The 23,401-nt window shown below is 44.6% G+C and overlaps 4 protein-coding genes across 7 annotated transcripts; 1 reads left to right on the forward strand and 3 right to left on the reverse strand.

Annotated features, from left to right (window-relative positions):
• Window positions 1-311: 311 nt before the first annotated feature.
• Window positions 312-5,125, reverse strand: GTF2H3 (general transcription factor IIH subunit 3). 2 transcript variants are annotated; one of them, XM_059485040.1, is made up of 13 exons: window positions 5,115-5,125; window positions 4,863-4,942; window positions 4,467-4,573; window positions 3,763-3,926; window positions 3,440-3,502; window positions 3,176-3,205; window positions 2,699-2,727; window positions 2,540-2,614; window positions 2,298-2,351; window positions 2,008-2,076; window positions 1,749-1,884; window positions 1,630-1,666; window positions 312-1,543 (listed from the first exon to the last, which is right to left on the reverse strand). In XM_059485040.1, the coding sequence occupies exons 1-13, from the start codon at window positions 5,122-5,124 to the stop codon at window positions 1,474-1,476; spliced, it is 924 nt and encodes a 307-aa protein (XP_059341023.1). In that variant the 5' UTR covers window position 5,125; the 3' UTR covers window positions 312-1,473. The 2 variants fall into 2 exon arrangements, with proteins under 2 accessions (XP_059341023.1, XP_059341024.1); XM_059485041.1 differs by lacking the exon at window positions 5,115-5,125 and having other exon boundaries at window positions 4,467-4,576; window positions 4,863-5,057.
• A 76-nt stretch (window positions 5,126-5,201) lies between these two features.
• Window positions 5,202-8,736, forward strand: EIF2B1 (eukaryotic translation initiation factor 2B subunit alpha). 2 transcript variants are annotated; one of them, XM_059485043.1, is made up of 9 exons: window positions 5,202-5,270; window positions 5,375-5,476; window positions 5,562-5,698; window positions 5,778-5,894; window positions 6,069-6,181; window positions 6,807-6,875; window positions 7,548-7,623; window positions 7,818-7,943; window positions 8,355-8,736. In XM_059485043.1, the coding sequence occupies exons 1-9, from the start codon at window positions 5,258-5,260 to the stop codon at window positions 8,508-8,510; spliced, it is 909 nt and encodes a 302-aa protein (XP_059341026.1). In that variant the 5' UTR covers window positions 5,202-5,257; the 3' UTR covers window positions 8,511-8,736. The 2 variants fall into 2 exon arrangements, with proteins under 2 accessions (XP_059341026.1, XP_059341027.1); XM_059485044.1 differs by lacking the exon at window positions 5,202-5,270 and adding an exon at window positions 5,271-5,298.
• Window positions 8,737-8,929: 193 nt separating this feature from the next.
• DDX55 (DEAD-box helicase 55) lies at window positions 8,930-16,289 on the reverse strand. The gene is made up of 14 exons (XM_059485042.1): window positions 16,168-16,289; window positions 15,890-15,940; window positions 15,717-15,803; window positions 15,062-15,153; window positions 14,906-14,968; window positions 14,177-14,326; window positions 13,496-13,685; window positions 13,277-13,359; window positions 12,771-12,902; window positions 11,762-11,854; window positions 11,026-11,140; window positions 10,202-10,370; window positions 9,575-9,867; window positions 8,930-9,197 (listed from the first exon to the last, which is right to left on the reverse strand). The coding sequence occupies exons 1-14, from the start codon at window positions 16,273-16,275 to the stop codon at window positions 9,033-9,035; spliced, it is 1,791 nt and encodes a 596-aa protein (XP_059341025.1). The 5' UTR covers window positions 16,276-16,289; the 3' UTR covers window positions 8,930-9,032.
• Window positions 16,290-16,872: 583 nt separating this feature from the next.
• On the reverse strand, window positions 16,873-23,401 carry TMED2 (transmembrane p24 trafficking protein 2). Of its 2 annotated transcripts, XM_059485020.1 has the most exons (5): window positions 23,191-23,401; window positions 21,806-21,998; window positions 21,404-21,424; window positions 19,421-19,528; window positions 16,873-18,360 (listed from the first exon to the last, which is right to left on the reverse strand). In XM_059485020.1, exons 1-5 carry the CDS (start codon window positions 23,368-23,370, stop codon window positions 18,236-18,238), a joined length of 627 nt encoding a protein of 208 aa, XP_059341003.1. In that variant the 5' UTR covers window positions 23,371-23,401; the 3' UTR covers window positions 16,873-18,235. The 2 variants fall into 2 exon arrangements, with proteins under 2 accessions (XP_059341003.1, XP_059341004.1); XM_059485021.1 differs by lacking the exon at window positions 21,404-21,424.

The raw sequence follows: 23,401 nt of genomic DNA on the forward strand, positions 1-23,401 counted from the left end.
AACTAATAGAACCAGCTCAAAAATTGTGCTGAAATCAGATCCAAGCAGCTAAAAGGTAATTCTGGTAGGAGACCAGTGACACAAGAAACATCCAAACCCAAAAGAAGAGAGAAACTGAGCACGTGGACTAATTAAAATGAGAAGTGAGAGAATCATTCACCAAGAGGCAGTTGAGTACTAATTAAGAAGAGAAGTATGTAACTTGTAGGAAATAAGTAAGAATCCATTTGTTTACTAATATGACTCAAACAACAAAACTCCAGGAAAATCATGTAGCTCTCCCTTAAATATCAAAGCAATAACTGACCATGTTTGAAAAAGAGACAGTCTTTATTACAAAAGTTTTATACAACGTAAATTATAAATACAGCCTTCACACAAAATGGCTTTTGTCAATGAAAAAAAGCTCGCCTTGTTAAGTTGGCAAGCCCAGAAAAAACTGGCACTGCAGCTGTTACAGTGACAAAACCTGAAGTGAATATCAAGACCTGACAAATTCCTGTAAACACATTGGGAAGGAAAAAATAACTCGTTTTCTACGTGGAAAAAAATTCCTCTCTATTCCTTTCAGGAGAAAGGTTAAACTACCAATTTATATGATTCTCTTTAGAAGGAGATTCTGTTTGTTTCTTTAAATGAAAGCGACATTCAGAAGTACACAGCAGACCTTCCTGCCATAAAAGACACCAATTCAAAAGTCTTTGTTCTTGTCACATGTCAGATGGAAACCCACATACTAAAAATAAGAATTGTGCCTGTTATCAGATTACAACTACATTTCTTGTTTTCCAGTTTCAAAATAAAACCTTGAAGACTAACCAGTTAGTCTGCATTTATTGATGCTATTTTAAACTAAGGGAGGCCTTTTCATTCACAAATGAAGAAATAATAAATTGAGAAAGAAATACCACAAGGACAGTACATTCACAGGAATATGAATACATGTGAGTGCACATGCAGGGCAGTTAGCACCTTTTTTTTCTTTCCAAGTGGCTCACAAACCATCTTGAAAATGATGGCTCATATTGCTAGTAAGAAGCTGAAGTCCCTGAACAACACAGTGCTGTAATTCTGATCCTACACACTAGAAATGGTCATTCTTAGCTTTACACCAACATACAGAAAGAATCGAAGCTTTCTTGACTTTGAAAATAACTCAGAGGTGTGAAACTTTGCAGTGGGCAGAATACCCTCAAATTCACAGGCTGTGTCTCTTTACCAGGATGCAACTTCTGGTTCCTCTTACAGCGAAGAATTAGTATTAAAACAGCACAGATTACATGGTAATACAGTGATTTGTTACTTAACAGGCTGCATATAAAACATACATTTTAAATACTTATCCCCTAAGAAACAAGTAATAGCACTGCATACAGTTCTCTTTCATATCCAATAAAAAGTGCCATCAGTTTCTCAAGTAGGCTCCATTTCATGGAATTCTGGAGGAGGTAATGATGTATTTACATAATGTTGCTATGCAGCTACCTTTAATTTCTTCTTCTTCGCTTTCATGACAGGTGGCAATGATATTTTGAAAGCAGTTCTGGAAAAAAATATGGAAAAGCAACTGTCAGATACACTGAACATATTCCCACACCCACCCTTGAAATACAAAGAGTAAACACTTACTCGCAGGTACTGCAGATAGGACTGAAGTTGCAGAATACTGAAAAATCAAAGAATTAGCTTTCACTAAAACAGGTCATTGGAATGTAAGAAATCAGGCTGTTAAATATTTATAAGCTTACTTGACAAGCACACGGAGCAGACGTAGCCAATTTCAATGAGGTTGCGATGACAGAAGCAGGCAGCTCTGTAGTCAACATGAACAGGAGGTGGAAGGACGAGCTGGGATCTCTGCTCTTGATCAGGGAGAAAAACCCACTGCATGGATAGAGAAAAGTATTTTGTCAATTGGGTTGCTATTCCTGTATTATCGGGAATTGATAAGTGAATATTTCATATCTGACACATGAAAAACACTGAAGTGTTTATTAAGTGACTTACCAACAAATACTGCAGAAGGGATGGCATGTGGGGCACTTTCAAATATATGCCACCCGTGATATCACAGGCCTGCAAAGCAGAGACCATGATCAGATTGTTGTTTGATGACATTAACAGGGCATTCAGAATATCCATGTACTGCACAAGGCCTGCATGGCAGAACTGTCAGATCCACTGAACGTATTTCCACACCCACTCTTGATTAAAGGAAAGAGCTGAAGAATGTGTTGAACTAACATCAAGTTTTTATGAGTTAATATAAATGGCAAATAAGAATAGCAAGTCTGTACCTGTTGTAGAAGACCTGAATCAGAGTCCAAGACACAGGCATCAATCAAAATACTCTACAAGAGATGGCATGCACAAAAAACAAATTTAGCCAAAACCCACACAGCTCTGTCAGTGTTACTGTCATGACTTGTTTCCATGATAAATGCACTATAAATTATGTAATCATAAGAGAAATTAACATTTGTGTTATCTTTACACAGAAATAAAAGACAATATAAATGGAAAAAAAGGCCAGCTTCACCTGTTTCTGTGCTGAGAAGATCACATTCATGAAATTCATGTATTGCAATGCGCTGTCTTCTGCAGCTTTTATGACCTAAATACAAACTCAGACTTGTTAGCCTACATATATCACTGGATTTCAAGACTAAAAGAAAACTGTGACAGCAAAAGTTCTTACCAGAATCCTTGATTTAATTTCTTGATTTGCTAAGTATTAAAAAGAAAGAGAAATGCATCAGCACCTTGTTTAATCAGCACCCCTTTAATTCTGTAGCATATGACACCTCAGAATATACTGGATGTTAGATCTAATACGTCAGATAAAATACCTAAATGAAACTATTTCCAGTCCCAGTGGCAATTATCTATGGACTAATTCCTCTCAACCTCCAGTTATTCCACAGAAATTCCAGTTACAGTTTATTTCCACACAACAGAAAATCTCCCTAAGGACGTGGACCATTGATCAAGTCCCTCAACATTTTTAATTCAGGCAACTTCAAATGATCAAAATAAATCTCTACCTGTTAGTGTAAATTTTGGAAATGAGGGTGTGTTCAAACATGTATATTTGTTTGTGTGTGCATGTGTATTTATACCTGTTATTCAGGTTAAAATATTTACTCAGTGTTGAAAACAGGAAAAGAGGTGATACCTTTTAGGTCTTTGCCCATCTTGTTGATGTCTACATTGCTGGCATTAAGGAATCTACATTCCCTTCTTGGAAATAACTCCATGATCCATACCACACATTCACCACCTTGGCCAATACAGATTTTGACAAGCACAAGCCACAGCCATCAGGCAAATGTTTCAGTTTTAAGTATTATAACAAAACAAGAATAGTGAAAGTTAGTATTCTAAGAAACAATCTTGAGAACACATAAAGGCTTTGAAGATTCTGTAATCAAAAGGATACAACAAAGTGCTTTAGCAAGTGATCCTGCTAACAGGGTTTCTGTTTGCTGGCCCTTCATGTCAGCTGCAACACAAGAAAAAGTGCAAAAGTGACTTTTATATATAAAAGCAGCTACTGAACCTAACAATACAAAATACTACACAATTTTATCTTTGGCAAATAATACCAATGCAGAGGGTTGAACTGTCAAACATAATAAACTCATCTACTTTAAGCATATTAAAATTCATATGGTGAAAACAAAGGACATTTCTGCAACTCGTTGACAATACAAGTGTGTTTTCCAATTCTGCATATTAAGCGTAGAACTTTCTTCTCCTTACTCTTTGTCATGAGGTCTTTAATCTCTTCTGCAATTGCATCATTTATTGCTGTTAATAATTCATATTTTCCATCCTTGCTGCCAGAGCAGTTAGATTCCATGGAAGGGCCTCCCTCTCCAAAGGGATCTGCAGCAGCCCAACGCTTCCCAGGGTACAGGAAACGGCTGAAACCGAGGGAAAACAAAGCATTCATGTAAGAAAAAATGCTAAAAATGAATCAGCTGCAAATAACAATACTCTGACATTTAATTTAAAATCCTTTTAATGCTTGAGGCATTAATGAGGCTGTGTAAGGTCGGTGACCTTAAACTGGAGAAAAACCCACATTCAGCTCCCTCCTTTTGAGACATCTATTAATAGATCTTGCAAAGTTCTTTGGCTGCACTTGGGGGTAGATCCTGAGATTCACAAACATCTGGGGGTAAAAATATCCCCTAAACAGGGAACTTCTCCCATTTGCATTGCTCTACTCCACATATATCTACCATTCTCTCTCTGAGCATTTTTAAGTCTATTTAAATCTCCCTTCTGTCTTCTTTTTGGTGCATTGCAACTCATTATGGTTCTTTCCTATATAGTTTCAGCTAATTTTTTTAAGACAATATATTATACACTTTTAACTTGGATTCTCGCCATCAAGCAAGAAAATCAGGAGACAGATACAGGAAACTGGAAACGTTCACACTGTTCAGAAGCAGCTCTACCTTTCCTGAGTGTGACTTGCTATTACAGCGAGTTTGTTGGTGCGATTCATGAGCAGGTGGGAGTTCCCCAGCACCATCACTGCATCGATGCATTTCGACAGGGTGAACTGCTGGAAAAAAGAACAGAGCAGATGTAGCACAGTAACATTTACAGAGAAGCAATTCAGAAGTAATCTCTGAAATGACTGCAGTTTAAAAACCTACATTTGAAGATGCAGAAAAAGCTTTTGCTGTTAAAAAAGCTCTAATGAATACTGCATAGCTATTTCAAAAGGTATTACGATACCCATTATACCTGCTTTAGCAGACAATATTAGCACAGTTCAGAAGTAAAAAAAAATGATAAAATTTCCCCCAGAAATGGTCATCAGTAGTGCCAGCGCCCAAAGACCGTACCTCAGCCTCTCCCAGGGCCCTCTTGCCCCACCAGATGGGGTTGGTGTCGAGGACGATGATCAGCAGGCTCAGCTCATCATCTGCAAAGGGAGCGCACAGCGGCGTCACTGCGGGCCCCGAGCAGAGCGGTGAAGCCCCGGGGCCCCGCTCTCGGCCTCCGCTTTCCCCGGAGCAGCCCGAGCCCCGCCGCGGCACCCCCAGACCCGTCCGGAGCACCCGCAGCCCCCGCCGGGCCGCCCCGGCCGCGCTCACCCGCGCTCATCGCTCCGGCCGGGCTGCAGCGGCTGCGGCGCCCGCGGATGACGCCCGGGCCGGCGCTCCGCATCCGGGCACGCCCCGGCCGGGCCTCCCCACGCCCCGGCGCGGCGGGCGGAGCGCAGCGGAGCGCGGCGGAGATGAGCACGGACGGTAACGGGGGCGGCGATGGGCACGGACGGTAACGGGGGCGCGGGGAGCCCCGGGAGCCGCCGGGCCGGGTTGGGCAGGGCCTGACGCTCCCCGTTGCCTTTCAGACTTGATCGAGACGTTCAGGGCGCAGCTGAGGGACGACCCCGATGTCGCCTCGGCCGTGGCCGCCATCCGAGCGCTGCTGGGATTCCTCAAGCAGGACCGAGGTGGGCGCGGGTGCCCCGGGCGGGGCGCGGAGCCCCGGCTGTCCCCGGGGCGAGCCCCTGAGCACGCGTGTCTGCCTCCCCTCAGGAGAGACCATCCAGGGCCTGCGGAACAGCCTGCGGGACGCCATCGACACCCTGTCGCGGGTGGACTCCTCGGTGGCCGTGTCCTCCGGCGGGGAGCTCTTCCTGCGCTTCATCAGCCTCACCTCGCTGGAGTACTCGGTAAGGGCCGCCCGGCCGGCCCCGCTGCGGCGGCTGCGGGAGCCCGCGGCCGCTCAGCCCGCGTCCCGCTCTTTGCCAGGACTACTCCAAGTGCAAAGAAATCATGATCGAGCGCGGGGAGATCTTCCTGACCAAAGTGTCTCTGTCGAGGAATAAAATCGCCAAGCTGTGTCACCCGTTCATCAGAGACGGTGCTGTGAGTAGGCCGGGGCAGGGGCGCTGCTGTTGGGTTCTGCTGTTGCAGAACAGGAGGGCAGAGGAGTCTGGTGGGGGCTTCTGCACAACCTCGTTCTGCACAGCAAGCCAGGACAAAAGTCAAGGTTTCCCGAGGCTCAGCAGATGTAATATGTGAATTTTTTTGTCCTGGCAGCGAATACTGACACATGCCTACTCCAGGGTGGTCCTCAGGGTGTTGGAAGCAGCCGTGGAGGCCAAGAAGCGATTCAGTGTTTATGTTACTGAGTCACAGCCAGACGAAGCAGGGTGAGTATTCAGTAATTTGGGGTTTATCTTGGTTAACAGCGTAAGTTACAGCTACCATCCAACTTGTCCTGCCCTAAGAAAAGCTGCTAGGCTTGGCTGGGGCATTTTAAATGGCAAGTGTCACTCATATCTCATTATTCTGGACAAATGAAAAAATAAATCTAAAAAATATTGGTAATTAACTTTCCATACTTGACATCCTAATTAGTGTTATGTAGGTTTCCCTCTAAGGTTCACAGACTTTTGGTCAATGCCAGGAAACCTACTTTTCCCTTGTGAGATGGGAGACAAGTGCTTTATAATTGTCTCTTTAAGAAGTAGGCTAAAATAATCAGTATTATGCTAACCATAGCAAAGTAAAATATATAGCTAACAATGTCATTTAAAAATGCCAAATAATTCCTTCAGAGCAAATGTTGTGTAAGTGAAGGAGTTAACCCTGCACACTGGGTAATACATGTCACTAACAACATGTAACAATTCCTTCCATTTCTATACAATAATTAATTTTCTGTTCTACCAGCAGGGGAATGGGGGCAGTCACAGGCTTCAGTCTTTCAGACAGTATTTTCCTATTATTGTCTTTAAAAAAATAATTGTTAAGGTCCAAATGTTTCTTTAATAGGCAAAAAATGGCAAAAGCCCTGAGGAAACTGAACATTCCCGTGACTGTGATTCTGGATGCTGCAGTTGGGTAAGCCTGATGATAAATTTTGATCTTTTTCATCACAATTTCATTTTGACAGTAAGACAAAATAACTTTACATGTGAGCAGCTTGTTCAAACCCCAGAGATATTACTTAGTTTGTCAAAGCCATCCAACAGGCCAAACGAGTTCCAGCTTCAGGTGCACAATTAGAATGTGTCAGCTACAACACAAGCATTTGATTTTGCATGTTGGAATGAAAGAACCAGACCTAAGAACTTGTACAGATCTGTAAAAAAGAACTGAGGTGCTAAACAAAGAAGCCACTTGTTTTTCCTAATTTCCATAAGTGTGATAATTTTGTGTTTTCTTAAGGTGTTTGCTAAATCACCACTGCTTAGCACAAGCCCAGTACTTGTGAGAAAAGAAACAACTACAACAAATCTGAACATTCCTAGTTAGAGTTCAGCTTCTTCCAGCTTTTACACAGTTGCCAGGGTCAGCTATGGCTGGGGAAGAAAAGGCTGCTTAATATTCCTGCAGGGAAAGGAGATGAAATCTCACTCCAAGGATGTGTAGCAGCATGTGGACTTACAAAAGGTAGCTGGAATTAGTGCAGAAAATGGAAAGATTGTTTGAATTACCCATTTCTGTTTTGTTCAGCAAGTTATTTGTCCTATTACCCAGTAATGCTTGGATTTTTTTCTCCCCTTTTAACAGCTACATTATGGAGAAAGTGGACCTGGTGTTAGTTGGTGCTGAAGGTGTAGTTGAAAGTGGAGGCATTATCAACAAGGTAATGTGAGTTTCTTACATCATTCTGTACACTCTGGACTTTTAAAGTTTGGTTTGTCTGAAGCATTTAAAGCTTTTTGAAAAGCCTCTTCCATGTGGATTTTATCCAGTAAATGTCTGTTAATTGTTGGAAGCTGGGCAATATTTTCAGGCAAGCACTGAGTCTGCAATGTTGTTTTCCATCTGTCCCCACAGATTGGCACCAATCAAATTGCTGTGTGTGCCAAAGCCCAGAATAAGCCATTTTATGTGGTAGCAGAAAGTTTCAAGTTTGTCAGACTCTTCCCTCTCAATCAGCAGGATGTCCCTGACAGGTTTAAGGTGAGAGAAACTCAACTTCCATCTCATTCACTGATGTGCCTGTGAAAAATTGTCTTCTAAGCATCTCTGATTATCTGGCTCTCTCTGCTGTGGTATATTCTGGAGTTGCTCCATGGTAGAGGCACCAAACAGCCATAATTTGTCTGATACTGGTACCGTGTTCCTAAAGCAGTTCCTATAGGGCACAGGAGCAGCTGAGGGTAAGAAACAGTTAAACCAACAAACTCCAGAACTACAAATTGTACTTTTTACACAAGAGAAAAGAGCTGAGGCCAAGGTGGCTCCAGTGTGTGCACTTGACTTCCTTCAGTTTCACCACAAACATCTGCTTGAGGCTGTGGCACTGCTCTTGCCCAAAAGAGGATTTAATTTGCAGTTGTGCAGTAACTCATGGTCTCTGTTTCCTTCCAGTACAAAGCAGACACTCTGAAAACAAGTCAGAACCTAAAAGAGGAGCACCCCTGGATTGACTACACCTCCCCATCTCTGATCACTCTGCTGTTCACAGACCTCGGTGTGCTGACTCCTTCAGCTGTCAGTGATGAACTCATTAAACTCTACCTGTAACCCAGAGACACAGATGTGTCACCTCCAGGGACTGCCAGGGTTCTGAGAACTTGAAGGATACATGAATATGGCAAGGAAATGCCATTAGAAGGATTAACATAATTATGGACCACTGTTGAAAAAGTTCCCAAAGTTATTACAGCTTCTAAAGGCCACAACTAAATTATTTTAAAGAGGGATGGATTATTTTGATACTTTAAATAAAATCCCTGATGGTGTATCCAGACTCACTCTGAGGTTTGCTGTTACTGATCTGTGGTATGTACTTGAAAAAACCAAAATGAAAACATGCCCAAGGCTGCCGATGGAACCCTGCAGCTCCTGCCACAGCAGAGTGGTGCTTTTAGCTTTGTTCTCAACAACTGCAGGCTCTGTGTCCTTAGGGATGCCAGGTCTCCATGTGAAGAAATTAGATCAGCTTTGTTCTCTTTTTATACAGGTATTTTGTTGTCTATTTTTATAGAAATCCAGTTTTATTGAAATAAGCAGTGTTTTAATGTAAAAATGTGGTTAGAGTGACTGTCAGCCTTCAGAATCTATGTCCTCAACAGTTTCTGCTTTGAGCCTGTGGTTGCCTGTTAGTTTCTTCTCAAACTCTTCTTCACTAATTTTTCCCTTTTTTAATCTTTTCAAGAGTCTTGTGTCATTCAGCAGTTCCTCCATATCCTCATCTTCAATATCAGAGCCCTGTTGGAAGTTGAGAACAACAAATTAAACACAACATCAAAAGGTTTTCATTGTACACAGTTGAACACAAGAGAAGATTACAAGTCAGAGTTTGCCAGAAATATCCAAGCAGAAAATAATAAATTCAATTGACAAAAGCACCCTCAGGCCATACTTCTGCACTTCTGAGAAATAAAAATCCTATTACTGACCAGCATCAGTGCTGAGAAGTTGTTTTACTGTTTGGCTTCAAAAACCTCCATCCTTTTTTTAAGCTTTGCTTGTCCAAGTCCTAAAATGTTATTTCACAGCCATCAGTTCCACCCCACTGAAATCCCAGGGCTCTGCCATTGGCAAAACTACAGAAATCACTTCAGTTAAGGGATGGACACAGTTACCTCTTCACGCTTCCTTTTAGCTGTTACTTTCTTCTTCTTCTCCCTCTTGGCTTTCTGCTTTGACCATGCTTTGTTCTTTACAAATTTCTTTTTCCCTTGATTTTCCTCTCTTTCTTTTTTTAGTTCTTCTAATTTCTTTTGTCTCTGCTTTTCTCTGTTTTTATCCTTAAATGAAATGGAGTCTGTATTGACAGTGACTGGAGTAAAGTCTGGAAAACATTTTCCTCTTAGTTCAGGCATCTTTGGCATTTTTAATAATGCAAAACCTCTGGCAAGACTGGCAAAATCCAGATCTGTTGAAATAAAGATCATAAAGTCAGTTTTCTGCTGGTTAAAAGGTTAATTTAACTGAAAGGAAAAAAAGTCTACATTATTTTAAAATATTGTTTGCACTCTATACCTTAATACTGGCAACAATACTAAGTCACTTTTATTTCTGCTTTTATCAGTTTGGTCAAGCTCCATATTTAAATGTTTTCTCTTGAAACAAGATGCTTGAAAGTTTTGTCAAAATCTGATGGTGGTGGAAGGGAATGTGAGATCAAAAATCAGAAGCTGAAGCTCGTGGACAACACCAAAAGTTGTCAGAGAAAAGCAGTGAGAGGCCCCAGCCCTGGTGGGAATTACCTTTGATCCGGAAGATCAGGTTACACTCGTGTTTGGCATAGGCCTGCACATAGGACACAAAGGCTTTCATCCCTTTCTCAAACACTGCCCTGTCAGCCAGGGCCATGGACTTCAGCTTGGGGAGAAGATCCAGCACGTTTGTCTGTGGTTTCATTTCCTGCATGGGACACTGGCAACCAGAAAATAAACAACAAAACCAAAATTCACCCAAATTATGTGGAATGCACTGTGAAACCTCAAACTCACCCTTCTTGCCCAGTTAATCCCCAGTAAGCTTTGAACCCTTTTCCCTTTGGGCACTCCAACACTTGAGCTGACCATCAGCCCCACACAGCAGCTCCAGGAGTTCTCATACTGCAGCTCCACAGAGGCAACATCTTCATCTCCTGCTTCACCAAGCTCTGCTCTCGCTAGGAGGTCTCCAGAGAACTCACACAATGAATCCCTCACAGGCAGGAGCAGGCATGGAGACTGCAGGGGTTGAGAGTAAAGAGCAGAGAGGCTGCAGGGTGTGAGCTGCTGGGGCAGGACCGTAAGCCAGCACTGCCCTCCTCAAACGCTCCATTTACACCCCTAGGAACTAAAGGCCTTTCCTTACTCTTTGCATGTTCCTCTTACAAACCCAGTGCCTAACACTGGAGCAATCACATTCCAGCTGTACTTAGTGATTAATAAGCAGCTCTTGTCTTTTAATTCTGCACCTCTGCTAAAACATTACCCACGTGTATAACCCCACGTTCTACAAATTCTGATTTCAAAGCTCCTATCAGTAAGTCTGTGCCCTTGCTCTTTCCTGCTTTGGGGCAGAGTAAAAGGCTGCTCACCTTTTGGTTGATTGAGAGGAAGTTAATGTAGGACTCCTCCATGGGAAGCAGGAACACCAGAGCGCTGCCCACGTTGCCGATGCGCGCCGTGCGACCGCAGCGATGCACGAAGGCACTGAAAGAGCCCAGCAGAGACTCAGTGGCTTTGGAAGCACTGGGCAGCAAAAGGGCAAATCTTGTGGGATGAGAAACACTAAACAAACCAACAGGAATGAGCAAAATGTAACACAAGAGGTGTGTGACCATCCCACTCAATTGTTAGGCTAAAGCAAGGGGTGTCTGCTTTGGGAGTGAAGTTCAAGCAAGTTGGAGGAAGAATTATGACAGCAAAAGTTAAAATCCACAGAAAAGCTCCTTTCCTGTGAGCTTTCAATGTACGATTCCTTGAAGAGCTCAGTCCCTGCTCTCAGCTCTGTTCTCCTTCACCCCAGTGTCACCTCTCACTCTCTGATATTCTCACACAAAGCCCAACCCCAGAGCCACCTCTGCACAGAGATGTGACAATCACCCCCTGACTGACACCTACACCCCACAGAGTCACTGCAAGTCAGCAGTGACAACAAAACCTGCACTGTTTCAGCCTAGCTCCTGCATTATTTTGTATGTTCCCCAAGATTAACCCCCAGGAAGTGATTAATGTGTTTTATGTGGTTTTTTGTTCCTAACTGAGACCTGAAAAGCACAGAAAGAAAAGACCACACAGAAAGAAAAGGGATCTCAGGATGTGAAGTTGTACCTGGCACTGCTGGGTGGGTCATACTGCAACACCCAGTGCACCTCTGGAATGTCAATGCCACGGGCCATCACATCTGTGCACACCAAAATGCCCCTGGGAAGAAGGAAAAGTGGATTTTCATTAACCTGTCCTTTGAGAAGAGCCAGCCTCCTCACAGCTCTGTGTTCTGCACCTTCACTGGAGAGTGAGGAACAAAACACTAAAACATTTGGAGTTTTTAAAGAGACAAAATATAAGGTAATTGCAGCTTTCACCACCTAAAATTCTACATAACATTTTGAAAATTATTGTGATTTATATTACATTTCTAAGACAAATTAATTCCCCATTAAAAATTCAAATTTTAAACCAGCACTGCATCCACCACAGCTGAATGTACTATAATAAATGTTAAAATAAAAGACCCAAGACTTGAGTGACAATTTTAGCAGAACTGCCATGCTGTTCTTTTCAACAGCTGTTCTTACAATCTGCTGGTAATTATTTTTCTCATAGCATAAAAAGCTAAAACTCGGGTCCCATGCAATAACAAAAATGACAGTTGATGAGGCAAGAGTTTCTTAACAGCATCCTGCAAAGCTGCCAAAGCACATTTCCCTGTGGGCAGGTCACAGCAGTGCTGCCATGCTCTTGCTCATACACCAACAAAGGAACATCCTGGTTTCCACTCTGGTTAATAATCAGGAAAAGCTGATTTTTGCTACCAGTTTGTTTAAACATCAGGGCTAATGTGTGATTGCAGCAAGTGACAGTGCAGTGTGCTCACCTCCTGTGCTGCCACATGGATTATCTACAGTAGGGTGCAGATGCTCCAGTCCCATTCTCCCTTTGTTTGTGGTCACACTTTGTGATATTATCAACATCACAATTTGTGATATCATCAACACACTCAGAGCCAGCCTGGAGCATCCTTCACCTGAGCCATCCTTCCACACCAAGCAGCAGCAGCAGCAGCAGAGTCAGACACAACCACCTCCCCCTCACTGTTCAGCCACTCCCCCGTTCTCACCCCGGGAGCTTCCGAAACTCCGTGAAAATCTTGTTTCGTTTGTGCTTCATCTTCCCGTGGATGCTCATTATTTTCACCTGCTTAATTAAGGATTCCAGAGCCTTCCCATAGTATTCCACACAGGCACATGTGCTGTAGTGATAAGGACAGGCATAAAGCAAAAGGTTATGCTACATTTTTAATCAGGTTTAATCAAGCCAGAGTTTCCCAAGCTCTTTCAGAAATATACACTCTTTTTATTTAAACATGCACATAATTTTTATAATTCACATATAACCATCTATAATGTCTTACTTTAAAAATGCATTAAGTTTATGTTTTGCTTAATAACACAATCCTGACATGAAGCAATGATTAATCTCTTTTTAGGCACCATATTCTAAAAAACAGCTCTCAAAATTAATCACTTTGAAAACAGCTGTGTCCTTTGCAACAAAGGGCAGAGTTCTGGAATTTGGGTAATTAAAAACCAAACTGTTCTCACAAAGAAACACAAACAGAATTACCTGAAAAAGACCAAATGCTTTTCCTGTTTGTGCTGACGAAGAAAATGCACCAACTGGTTAAACTTTTCATCTGCCTTGCAGATCTAAAAAATGCAAAAGAAAAACATAAAAAATGGACTTTGGCTCTCCTGTTAAGGTGATCCTAAGTGGCCAAGACTTAAAATCTTATTGGAAGAAAGGAGAGGGGACAGGGAGCTCAGTGGGAGCCCAGGCTCACACCATGTAGAAGTTCTCCAGGCGAGTTGGGGTTTTCTGGGTGTTGCTGGCTGCCACCCCCTTCTCCTTGACCGAGATGCGCACGGGGTTCCGCAGCCCTGCCCTCACCAGGCTCTCCAGCTCCTGGGTCTGCGTGGCTGAGAACAGCCCTGTCCTCCTCTGCTTGGGCAGGAAGTCCAGGATGGCATTCAGGCTGCAAGGGAGCACAGGGAAATGGAACTGTCCCAAGGCCTCCCTCAGGAGGAGCTTCAATCACTGGAAAGGAGTTTAGGCTTTGTTATCACATCAAACTGCTACTGAAATAATTACCTTAGCTCTGAGACAAAGAGAGGTAAGCTATCACCTCAATTTCTCTCAGAAATACAGAGAAAAGAGAGATCAAAGTTTATTAGTTAAAGTGTTTTAACCATTCTGAAGTGTGAATAATGATATTTATTAATAGAGATATGCTAACATACATCTCAGCAAAGGAAATTCCATATTCATCGCGGCCCCACATTTCCTGATTCTCCTCCCCCTTAGCAACTGCTTTGTGTAGTTACAGAACAAAGATGAAAGAACAAATTCAGAAATTTAAAAAAACAGAACAAACTAACTTTGGAGGCCACTGCAGGCCACGCTCATTCACATCCATCAACTCATTTAAAACTGCAGAAGAACCACCAAAATCTATTCTTTCAATACCTGGCTTCAAAGCCCATATCCAGGAGTCTGTCAGCTTCATCCAACACCAGCACATCCAGAGCCTTGACACAGCTGGCCAGGTCCAGCCCCTCTGCCTTCCTCCTGAACAGATCCTCCAGGCGGCCCGGGGTGGCCACGATGATGTTCCCCCTGTGGGGGCACACACACAGAAAAATTCCCTCACCCAGGGGCAGCAATCTGGAGAACCCCTGGCATTGTTCCCACAGCACAGCCCTGCCCTGCACTCTTCAGTAAAACAATTCATTTTGTCACCTTTAACTGTACCATGTTTCAGTGGCATGGCGTGGGGGGGAATGCCCAGGTGAAAGAAAAGTTTAGAAAATAAAAGTTTAGAAAATAAACAGCAAGCAGCTATCACTGCAGGAATATTTGGTGCCTCCATGCAAAAGCCAGGGGCAAACAGGGCTCCTTCAAAACTCCATCATCAGCATCAGCACCAAACAGTTCCAGGACTTTAATGAGCAGGGAGAAGTGAAATATTCACTGAAGGCATTTTCAGTTCTGTTCTTCACCCAGTCAGCAGATAAATGGAGCTGATGTCACATAAGGGCTGTACCTCACTCCAGGGACAGACCCCACAATCTCCCAGCTCACCCCAAAAGATTCTGGCAGCACATCCCACTGCAGCAGCAGCAGGAGCACAGCTCTGGGCTGAGAGCCCTGACAAGGAGAAAACCACAGCTCTGAGACACTGAACAAACAACTCACCCATGCTCCTTGAACTTCTCCACATCTTCCATGGGGTTCCTCCCTCCAATGAGAAGAATCTGACTGAAACAGTGAAACAGAAAGGTTTGGGTCATCTGGAAGTTTTGCTGGGTGACAGAAGGAATTGTGGTCATGAAAATGTTGAAGTTCACCCACCTGAACATGGGGAAGTGTTTGGTGAAATGTGACAGCACCTCATCAATCTGAATGGCCAACTCCCTGGTTGGGGTGATGATTATAGCCCCAACCTGAAAAACAGGAATTTGTGGGGAGAAAAAAAAGAAAGATTTGGGCAGAATCCTCCCTTTCAAGCTAAGGGAATATGAGCCATGATTGTGAGCCTGGTTTCAGACAAAACATTTCCACAGAAATACAATGAAGCATAAAAAACATCCAAAAATGTCTCTGAAAGACTTTGTATCAGTGTGTAAAATATCTCTGCTGAAAGAGCAGCACCTAACAATGGCATTTAACAGCAAATGACACTGAAGGTCCCTGCACACTAAAATGAATTCAAGGTCAATAGGTGCTAAAAAGGATTCAAATCTCACTTGCAGTGCATCGGTGTATTCCATATTCTGGGACATTCTTCTCAGAGCTCAGAGCCCTGTTCTGTTCCTGCCAGAGGAGAAGCTGTACCTAAGTGCAATGAGAGCACCTCAATTTTATTTCCAGGCTTTAAACAGTTTTTTGTTGCTGAGCACAGTCACTCTGCGTGTAGGAAATTTTCCTTATAGTTATTTTCCTGAAGTTCTCAAATCTTATTGGCACATCATAAAAACAAACTTAGTACTGAATATTTTAATCTCACCTGCATTTTCTTTAACTTTTCTTCCCGTCTGAGAAGGATTTCCAGGATGGGAATCACAAACGCCAAGGTTTTCCCACTGCCTGTGACCTGTGAGAGTGGGAACAGCGTCAGCCCTCCCTCAGCTCCGGAGACAAGGCTGGAAAAAAGGAGCTGCACGAAGGGAAAGCACTCACGGCTTCCGCAGCCACATCCTTGTTACTCATGAACAGCGGGATGGTCGCAGACTGAAAAAAGAGAAGCACCACATGAGCAGGTGAAGAGGTGATAAATCTCACAGAGGTGAAACTCCTCTGACACGAGAGCTCGCTGTGAACATCACCCAGGCAGCGCCGGTGGGGAAATCACGGATGCGGCTTCAGGACTGCTGCGACCGCCACGGCCCCGCTGCTCCTGACACCGCCCGCGCCCTCCTTCCCCAGCCCGGCCTCCCTTCCCCGGCCGTGCCCCGCACCTGCACCGGGGTCATTTGGTGGAAGCGGAGCTCGCGCAGCGCCCGCAGCACGCCCGGGCTCAGCGGCACCGGCAGCGAGCCCCAGCCGCCCTCACACACCGCCTCCATCTTGGTGCCACCGCCCCGCCGCTCCCCCGCACCGGCACCCGCGGCGGCGCTCGGCGGAAACACAACCGCGGCACCTCCGTTCCGCCGCACATCAGTTCCGCCTCCTCCGCGAAAAACAAATTTCGGATTTAACCAAAAATTCCCATTTTTATGGCAGCTGCCTATCGCAGTGAGTAGTCTCTGAGGGTCTTACAGCAGCGCTGTGCCACCCGAGTACCCCAAACCTAAGCTGTAGGTTCAGAGCTACCTGATATTTATTCTGGATGGACTCTGGATAAATTCCTGGTATTTTAAGGAAGCAGGGAATCACAAAATCGTTAGGATTGTGAGAAAACTCTGGAGTCAGCCAGTCTGAGCCCCCTGCCCAGGCAGGGTCACCTGGAGCAGGTGACACAGAACAGACCAGGTGGCTTTGGAATGTCTGCACAGAGGGAGAATCCTCGACCTCCCTGGGCATTTCCAGTGCTCATATCACATTGATATGGAACTTCTTGTGGTTCAGTTTATGGCCACTACTAAATAAATAATTTATAAAAACCCCTTTGTGTTAATCTGTACTTCCTTAAAGTATTAAAGAAAAAAAAAACCGCAAAGCTGTTTTTTATTTTTTTTAAAGAATTTGTTTATTTATCGAACCTGGGTCATATTTAGATTCACGAGCAATTTTTAAATGTACATCTTAGAATTCAATTTTCAGTGTTTTACACAAAAATATTGGCACACAACAGTTGCAATAAGGTGTAACAGCCACCTCTCTGAAGAACTGCTGCAAGTGTTTGCCCGAGGTTGAAAAAACTTTACCTGGAACATGAAAACCTGTAACAAATTTTAAATTAATTGTACAAAACTGTTGTGTGTTACTTGTAGAGGATCCCCCCTGGAAAAGACCCCACCCCACCCCCAAAAATGATTACAACTAATATACATCAGTCACAACATAATCCTGGCTCAGCACCCACATCAGACGCTTCTTAAATTTTTAAACCAATCATCAGAGAACCGAGGAAAGGAACTTTGTACAAAAACAAATCTACATGTGCCTGAAAAAAGAAAACACACCAGTATTTAGCATTATGCTAATTCTGATCAGATCATGGCAGAGTTTGCCACTGCACTTAAATACAAGGGCTGCATAGCGTGGATTGAACCCCCAGGATCCAGAACCCTCTGGCCTCAGGAACCCAGAATTCCTGAACTTTCTGCCCTGGGCACCGGGCAAACAGTCTGAGCTTTGGACCTGCAAAAGCCAAAGGGTTCACCAGTGTTTGCCAAGACACTGCACACAATTGGCTTCCAAATAAAACCTCTGAGAGACTAAAAACCGTGTAAGGAACATTTGGTGATGAGCAGAAAACAAAAAAAAGCATTTTTATATCAACTATTTAATTAAAAAGAACTTTGGGAAGAAGTTGGTATCATTAAGACAGTTGCTGATGACTATCTTTTAAATAGCAACTAGGTATGAATTTATGAATTTTAAGCTTTTCCTTGGCAGTTTCTGTGAGTGGAGAAGGGATTATTTCAGGTTGGTAACACCTACTGCAGGGTTGAGGGTGTGAGGATGCAAACAGTCACCTTAGGGCCTTGTACCGTTTCCCTGGGCAGAAGTGCAAGTGCTTCTGCAGACAGGGAAAGAAGTTAGAAAGGACAGAAGAGCTTGTTACTGGAGTGAGTTACAGAGTTTGCAGCTTGCCTGGACCTTGCTTAGCACACAGACTGGGCAGATCTCAGTGGAACAAAATGATGCCAGTAAAGTGACAAGATTTCAGCACAGCTTTTGCTACGGAAGATATATAAAAACAATTCCTTTTTTTTTTTTTCTTAACTAGGAAGGAACATAAGCAAATAAGTTTTACAGTTCAGTAAAGAGGGTTCAGAAACTAAATGACTTTTTTTTTTTTTGTTTGTGACCAGGATGTTTGGTAGAGAGTGAACTGAAATCTGAGACCACAGAAGGATCTTACACCACCCTTCGGACTTCAAAAAACCTCTTCAGGTAGTAGATTTGTCCCAGTGTCATGGCAACTAGTACAAGGGCTTCAAAGAATGACCAAAGAACCACTCTGCTGTTTGTGTTGTCATTAACTGTTGGGGAAAAAAAAGAAAAAAGTAGTTAGTAACAAAGCATTTAAACTGCAAACATTCTGCAGTGAAACTGGAGCATTGCACAGGAAGCACTGGGCTTGTGTCAGGTCCATCACAGAGATGAGATCTGAGGGGGATTTTTCTGAAAAGTTTGTTTTTAAACCCACTTTGGACATGCACTGCAGCATCTCTATTCTGCCCACCCTTCTGGCCTCTGAGCTGCCAAACAAAGCCTCCTGCTTTTTCAGAGTCAAGCAGGAACTGCTGATCTCTGAGGGGTCACCATCTTCGGTTCTAAACATTCAGATTTTTAGTAACAAATGTCACAAAACTGGAGATATTCATGGCTTCAAATAATTGAGGGAACACTGCTTTCATATAATGTTGTGTTTTCACATGAAAAATACTTGCCCTTGATTCTCACCCACGAAAGTAACAGTAATTTTGCTCTATTTCAACAAAACATTTTAAAAAAAGATTTTGGCTCAATTATTAAACCACATCCACTTCAAGGGTGAAGTAACAGTTCAACCAAAGTTTGGGAAACAAATCATGGAATGGTTTGGGTTGGAAAGGACCTTAAAACTCATCCAATCTCACCCCTACCACAGGCAAGGACACCTTCCTTGGGCATCCCCAGGGATGGGGCAGCCACAGCTCCTCTGGGCACGCTGTGCCAGGGCTGTACCACACTCCCAGGCAGGAATTTTCCCCAGTATCTGATCTGAACCTCCTCCCTTCCAATTTAAAACCACCCCATGGCTCACCCTGCCCTTGTACATGGATTAAATAACACCATCACTGGTATCTGCATGAATACACCACTCAAACAAGTGCAGAATTTACATCACTTAAGCAAATGTTATTTTGCATAACAACGAGGGGAAGCCAATTTAAAGATGACTGCAAGCACCACCTCCATTCTTTACTCTGTGTCAGGCCCTGCAGGATTTAAATGATTACTTTTGAAGTCAGTGGGAATAGCTTTCATGGAGTGATGTTGAGATGCCCATTCACAGGTCAGAGCAGAGGGGAAGGCAGTGGCTGGGCTGGCACCTACTTGCTCGATGTATTCTCTCCCGCACCTCCATGTACTCCTGCTCGTGCTTCACTGCTGTCATGGCCACTGCTAACTCATTAATCATCTCTTCCAGCTTGTTCTGGTGAGCTGCAGAGCAATTTCAGAAGCATCAGAAAGGCTGCTAATGACTGGAGACAAGGATTTCAATGGATTTATGAGCAGTTAAAGGTAATTTCCTGCTGTAGGTCTGGCAGTACAGCTGAACACTTCCTACCCTGACAGCCAAGCTCAGTTTCTGTAGCACTTTCCCTGACGTGTCTCTGTGGTGTTTAACAAGTGGGAGAACATTTCTCCACATCCAACAGGAGGAGACACAGCTCAGACTCAGCACAGAGCCCACATTTCCAGTGTGCACACACTTTTCCAGGAGAACAGAATGGAAGAATGCACAAGATCAATACCACACACTACTATCTATTTTGCCAATATCATCCAATATATTCCAAGCAAATTATCTTAACATGACAGCTTTTCCTAGTTGTTAAGCTTGCAAAAATAGAATGACTGAGAATTTAGCTCAAGATCATGATGCTGGCAAATCATGAGATCACTTTCTGAAGCAAAAAATCCCATCCTGTGATCTTCAAGCTCAGCTGAAACCCAGCATTGAGGGGGCACAATGCCCAGGGGGGCTGGCACAGCCCTCACTTGTGGTGTTGTGAAAGCAGGAGAGGAGTTAAATACCAAACCAGCAGCACAAAACCAGCTTGAGACAGGTCAGCAAATGGAAGGCTCAGAGATCTCAGATTTAGTGGTTTGACTGCCAATCACAGGATCTTTTCAATACATCCACACTCAAATATCTGTCCACCACAAATTTATAAATTAGGCAAGGTATTTGCAAAGTTTTCTAGCATCAGGTTGAGGTATTATTCTACAGACACACCCTGGGCAATCAGCTCTCTTTAAAAGTCACAAAACCCAACATATTTTCCTTTCAAGGGACACAGTTGGCTTGGAAGCTACCTTACTACAGGTTTATTTGTAAATTAAGTGTTTCAGATCACAATCTGAAAACAGGTTATTCAAAACACACACCTTGTGGGGAACAGTCAAAAGAGAGGACCAGAGAATGACACTCACACAAGTTACAGTTAAAATCTCAATATTTGTGCAAACCACGCTCACTTTCCCTGTACCTCAAATCCCTTACTTTCATGGCCAGCTGGTCACTGCAGCAAGTGCAGTTTATTGGTAACAGAGGAAACTACAGATGCAGGGACAGTGTAAAAACACTCCAAAAATTCACTTCAGAAATTGTCTGATTGCACTAATACTCTTTACAACAGATATAGGCAGACTCAATAAAAGATTTAAGTGAGTCTTTAAAAAATATCCAAAGTTAGGAATGTGCTATTTTTTAAGTGACATCAAGCACTCAATCAAGCCCAAGTTATTTAATTGCCAAAATAGAAAACAAGAATTGGTTGCCCTTTCTAGCTACAGTCATTGTTTTATTTATAAAGTTTATAACTTGCTAGGCAATATATTTATTTTTTTTACAGCAAATGACAAGTTTGAGTTTTCCCCCTGACACATCAGCAATAATTCATAACCTAGGAGCAGCTTATTGCCTCCTAAAGCTTTTGATTACTCAACATCCCCTTTAGCAATAGAAGGCAAACACTGCCAAAACCATCCAGCATTCTTGGATGTTCAATGTTTGAGCTCAATTTCACCTAAACTGATCAAATCCTCTGTCAGCCATGAATAACCACCTGAAGGCAAACTGCCCTCAGTGCAAGGAGCAGATCCCAAGAGCTGCTCAGGGTATAAACCTGCCTCTGGGAGCCTGCAGGTGCTCAGCATTGCTCAGAATCAGACCTTTGGGGTAGTTTATTAAATACAGACATTCCCATGCTCCAAACCAATGTTACAGAGAAAAAGCCAAGTTAGCTGTTAGTGAATGAACATGTGCCAGAGACAAGATGCTAAGGAGCTTTCAAAAAGCAGTCCACATACCATCCCAGGTATCTCCACCACCTAGAGGAAAGTGTGAGAGATGAACACAGGTACAGGACAAAAGGCTGCAGATAAAACAGTCATTTACACAGCTATGGGAGAAGTTTCCTATCAGCACATTTACAACTAAGGCTCCACTCTGCTGAGCCTGCTAGGAATCAGAGGATGGCACTGATGAAGGGCTAAAGGATGGAAGATTAGTGTCTGCAGATGGGCCTCTCTGGTGATTTTGCCTCAAATTGTGTAACCAGCTCTAAAAACATCCACTTTAGCTGTGCAGGAGAACAGCTAACCACACCTGGAGGAATGGGAATGCTGAGAGCCCTACTCAAGTTCCCAAGTCATGCAGGCAGGGAAAGGCTCCCAAACTGGAGCTGAGCTCCTCCCAGCACTCTTCCTCACCTTCTGTCTCCATGTCTTGCCCCTTGGGAGCTTCCCCGATATCGATAGTGAACATCACTATCTTGGGAGTCATGGTGGACATCCTGTTGCTAAAGCAAAACTTGTAGGTTCCATCCATGTGGGCAGCAAAGGTGTATTTTCCACTGGACTCTCGGTCTCCTTTATAAATCCCTTTATTATCAGGGCCTGTGATCTGTGGGGGGAAAACAGAGGGTCACAGGTTTGAATTCCAAACACAGAGCTCTCAAATGCACCATCACAGGCACCAACACCATCTGCAATCTGCCTGCTTTGGCACACTTCAATCTCTCCCTCCCACAACTCATTGGTGCAGCTCCCCACACAGAAATCTCTTTTATAAAACCCCACAAAGTTCTTGGTAAAGAAAGCTGTGAAAAGACTCCCTCCCTGGCCTCCTGTGGTCGAGATAAGCAGTCAAGAGCAAGTAAACCTCAAACCCTGGCTCTTTGGCAAATTAACAACTGCAGGGGAAACCTTATCTCTGATGTCTGAAGGAAAACAAAAAGGAAAAAAAGCCATTCTCCAATCGACTTCAGACACACAGTCGGGCATTGTTGCAGTTACCATTTCAAATGGACTGAACACCTGAGTTCTGAGCTCTCGGGGTCATTGTGATCCTGAATTCCCATCCCACCAGACCAAACTGCTGCTGAGCCTCCACAAGGGACACGGGAAGGGATCTCAGAGCTGCCAGTCCTGTCCTGTGTCCCAGCCTTGGGTCATTCCCAACTGCTACAGGACTCAGCAACAGCTCCCACATCTGTGACATCCCAAACAAAACCCTTCCTGCTCTCTAGCAGATTAAATCGATTCGTACTCGGTATCTCCTGATTCGATTCCTATTTGAAGATCAGAATTGGCTCAGAACTTCCCCGACGCCAACCACCGGGATTAAACACAACACTTTCAATTCAAAGGGAAGCACCGATTCCAGAGCAACCGCGGGCGCTCCTCCCACCACACAATTCCCGGTGCCGAGGCTGCACCGAGCGCGGCGGGGGCGGAATCCCCACGGGAAGGGGGAACAGCCCGAGCGAGCCTCGAGCGGCGGAGCCGGGGGTGGCACCGCAGGGGCACCGGGCCCGCCCGAGCCGCCCACGCTGAGACCGGAGCGCCGCCGCCGCACGGAGCCCCCGCGGAGCGGCGGGACCGCCCCGAGCCCGCCCCGGCCCCGCACGGACCATCCCGGCCCCGCACGGACCATCCCGGGCCCGCTGGGACCATCCCGGGCCCGGGGGCGGCTCCGGCCCCGCTCCCCGCTCGCTCCCCAGGGCCCCCGCACACAGCAGGGCCGAAGCGCACGGGCCCGGCCCCGGGACGGCCCCGCTCCCCAAGGTCGGCCCGCGCCGCCGCCGCCGCCGCACCTCCACGTCGATGTCCAGGAAGCCGCCCTCGGCCACCTCGAAGATGAGCCCCATCTTGGTGCCGGACGGCACGCGCTCCAGGAAGCACTCCTCGGCGTGCGCGTCGATGCTGACGAAGTAGGCGGCGGCCGGGGCCGCCAGCGCGGCCACCAGCGCCAGCACCGCCCGCACCGGCGACATGGCGGAGCGACCGGCGGCGGCACCGAGCGGC

The sequence above is a fragment of the Ammospiza nelsoni genome, chromosome 18 (assembly GCF_027579445.1).
Source record: "Ammospiza nelsoni isolate bAmmNel1 chromosome 18, bAmmNel1.pri, whole genome shotgun sequence".
NCBI classification, from domain to species: Eukaryota; Metazoa; Chordata; class Aves; order Passeriformes; family Passerellidae; genus Ammospiza; species Ammospiza nelsoni.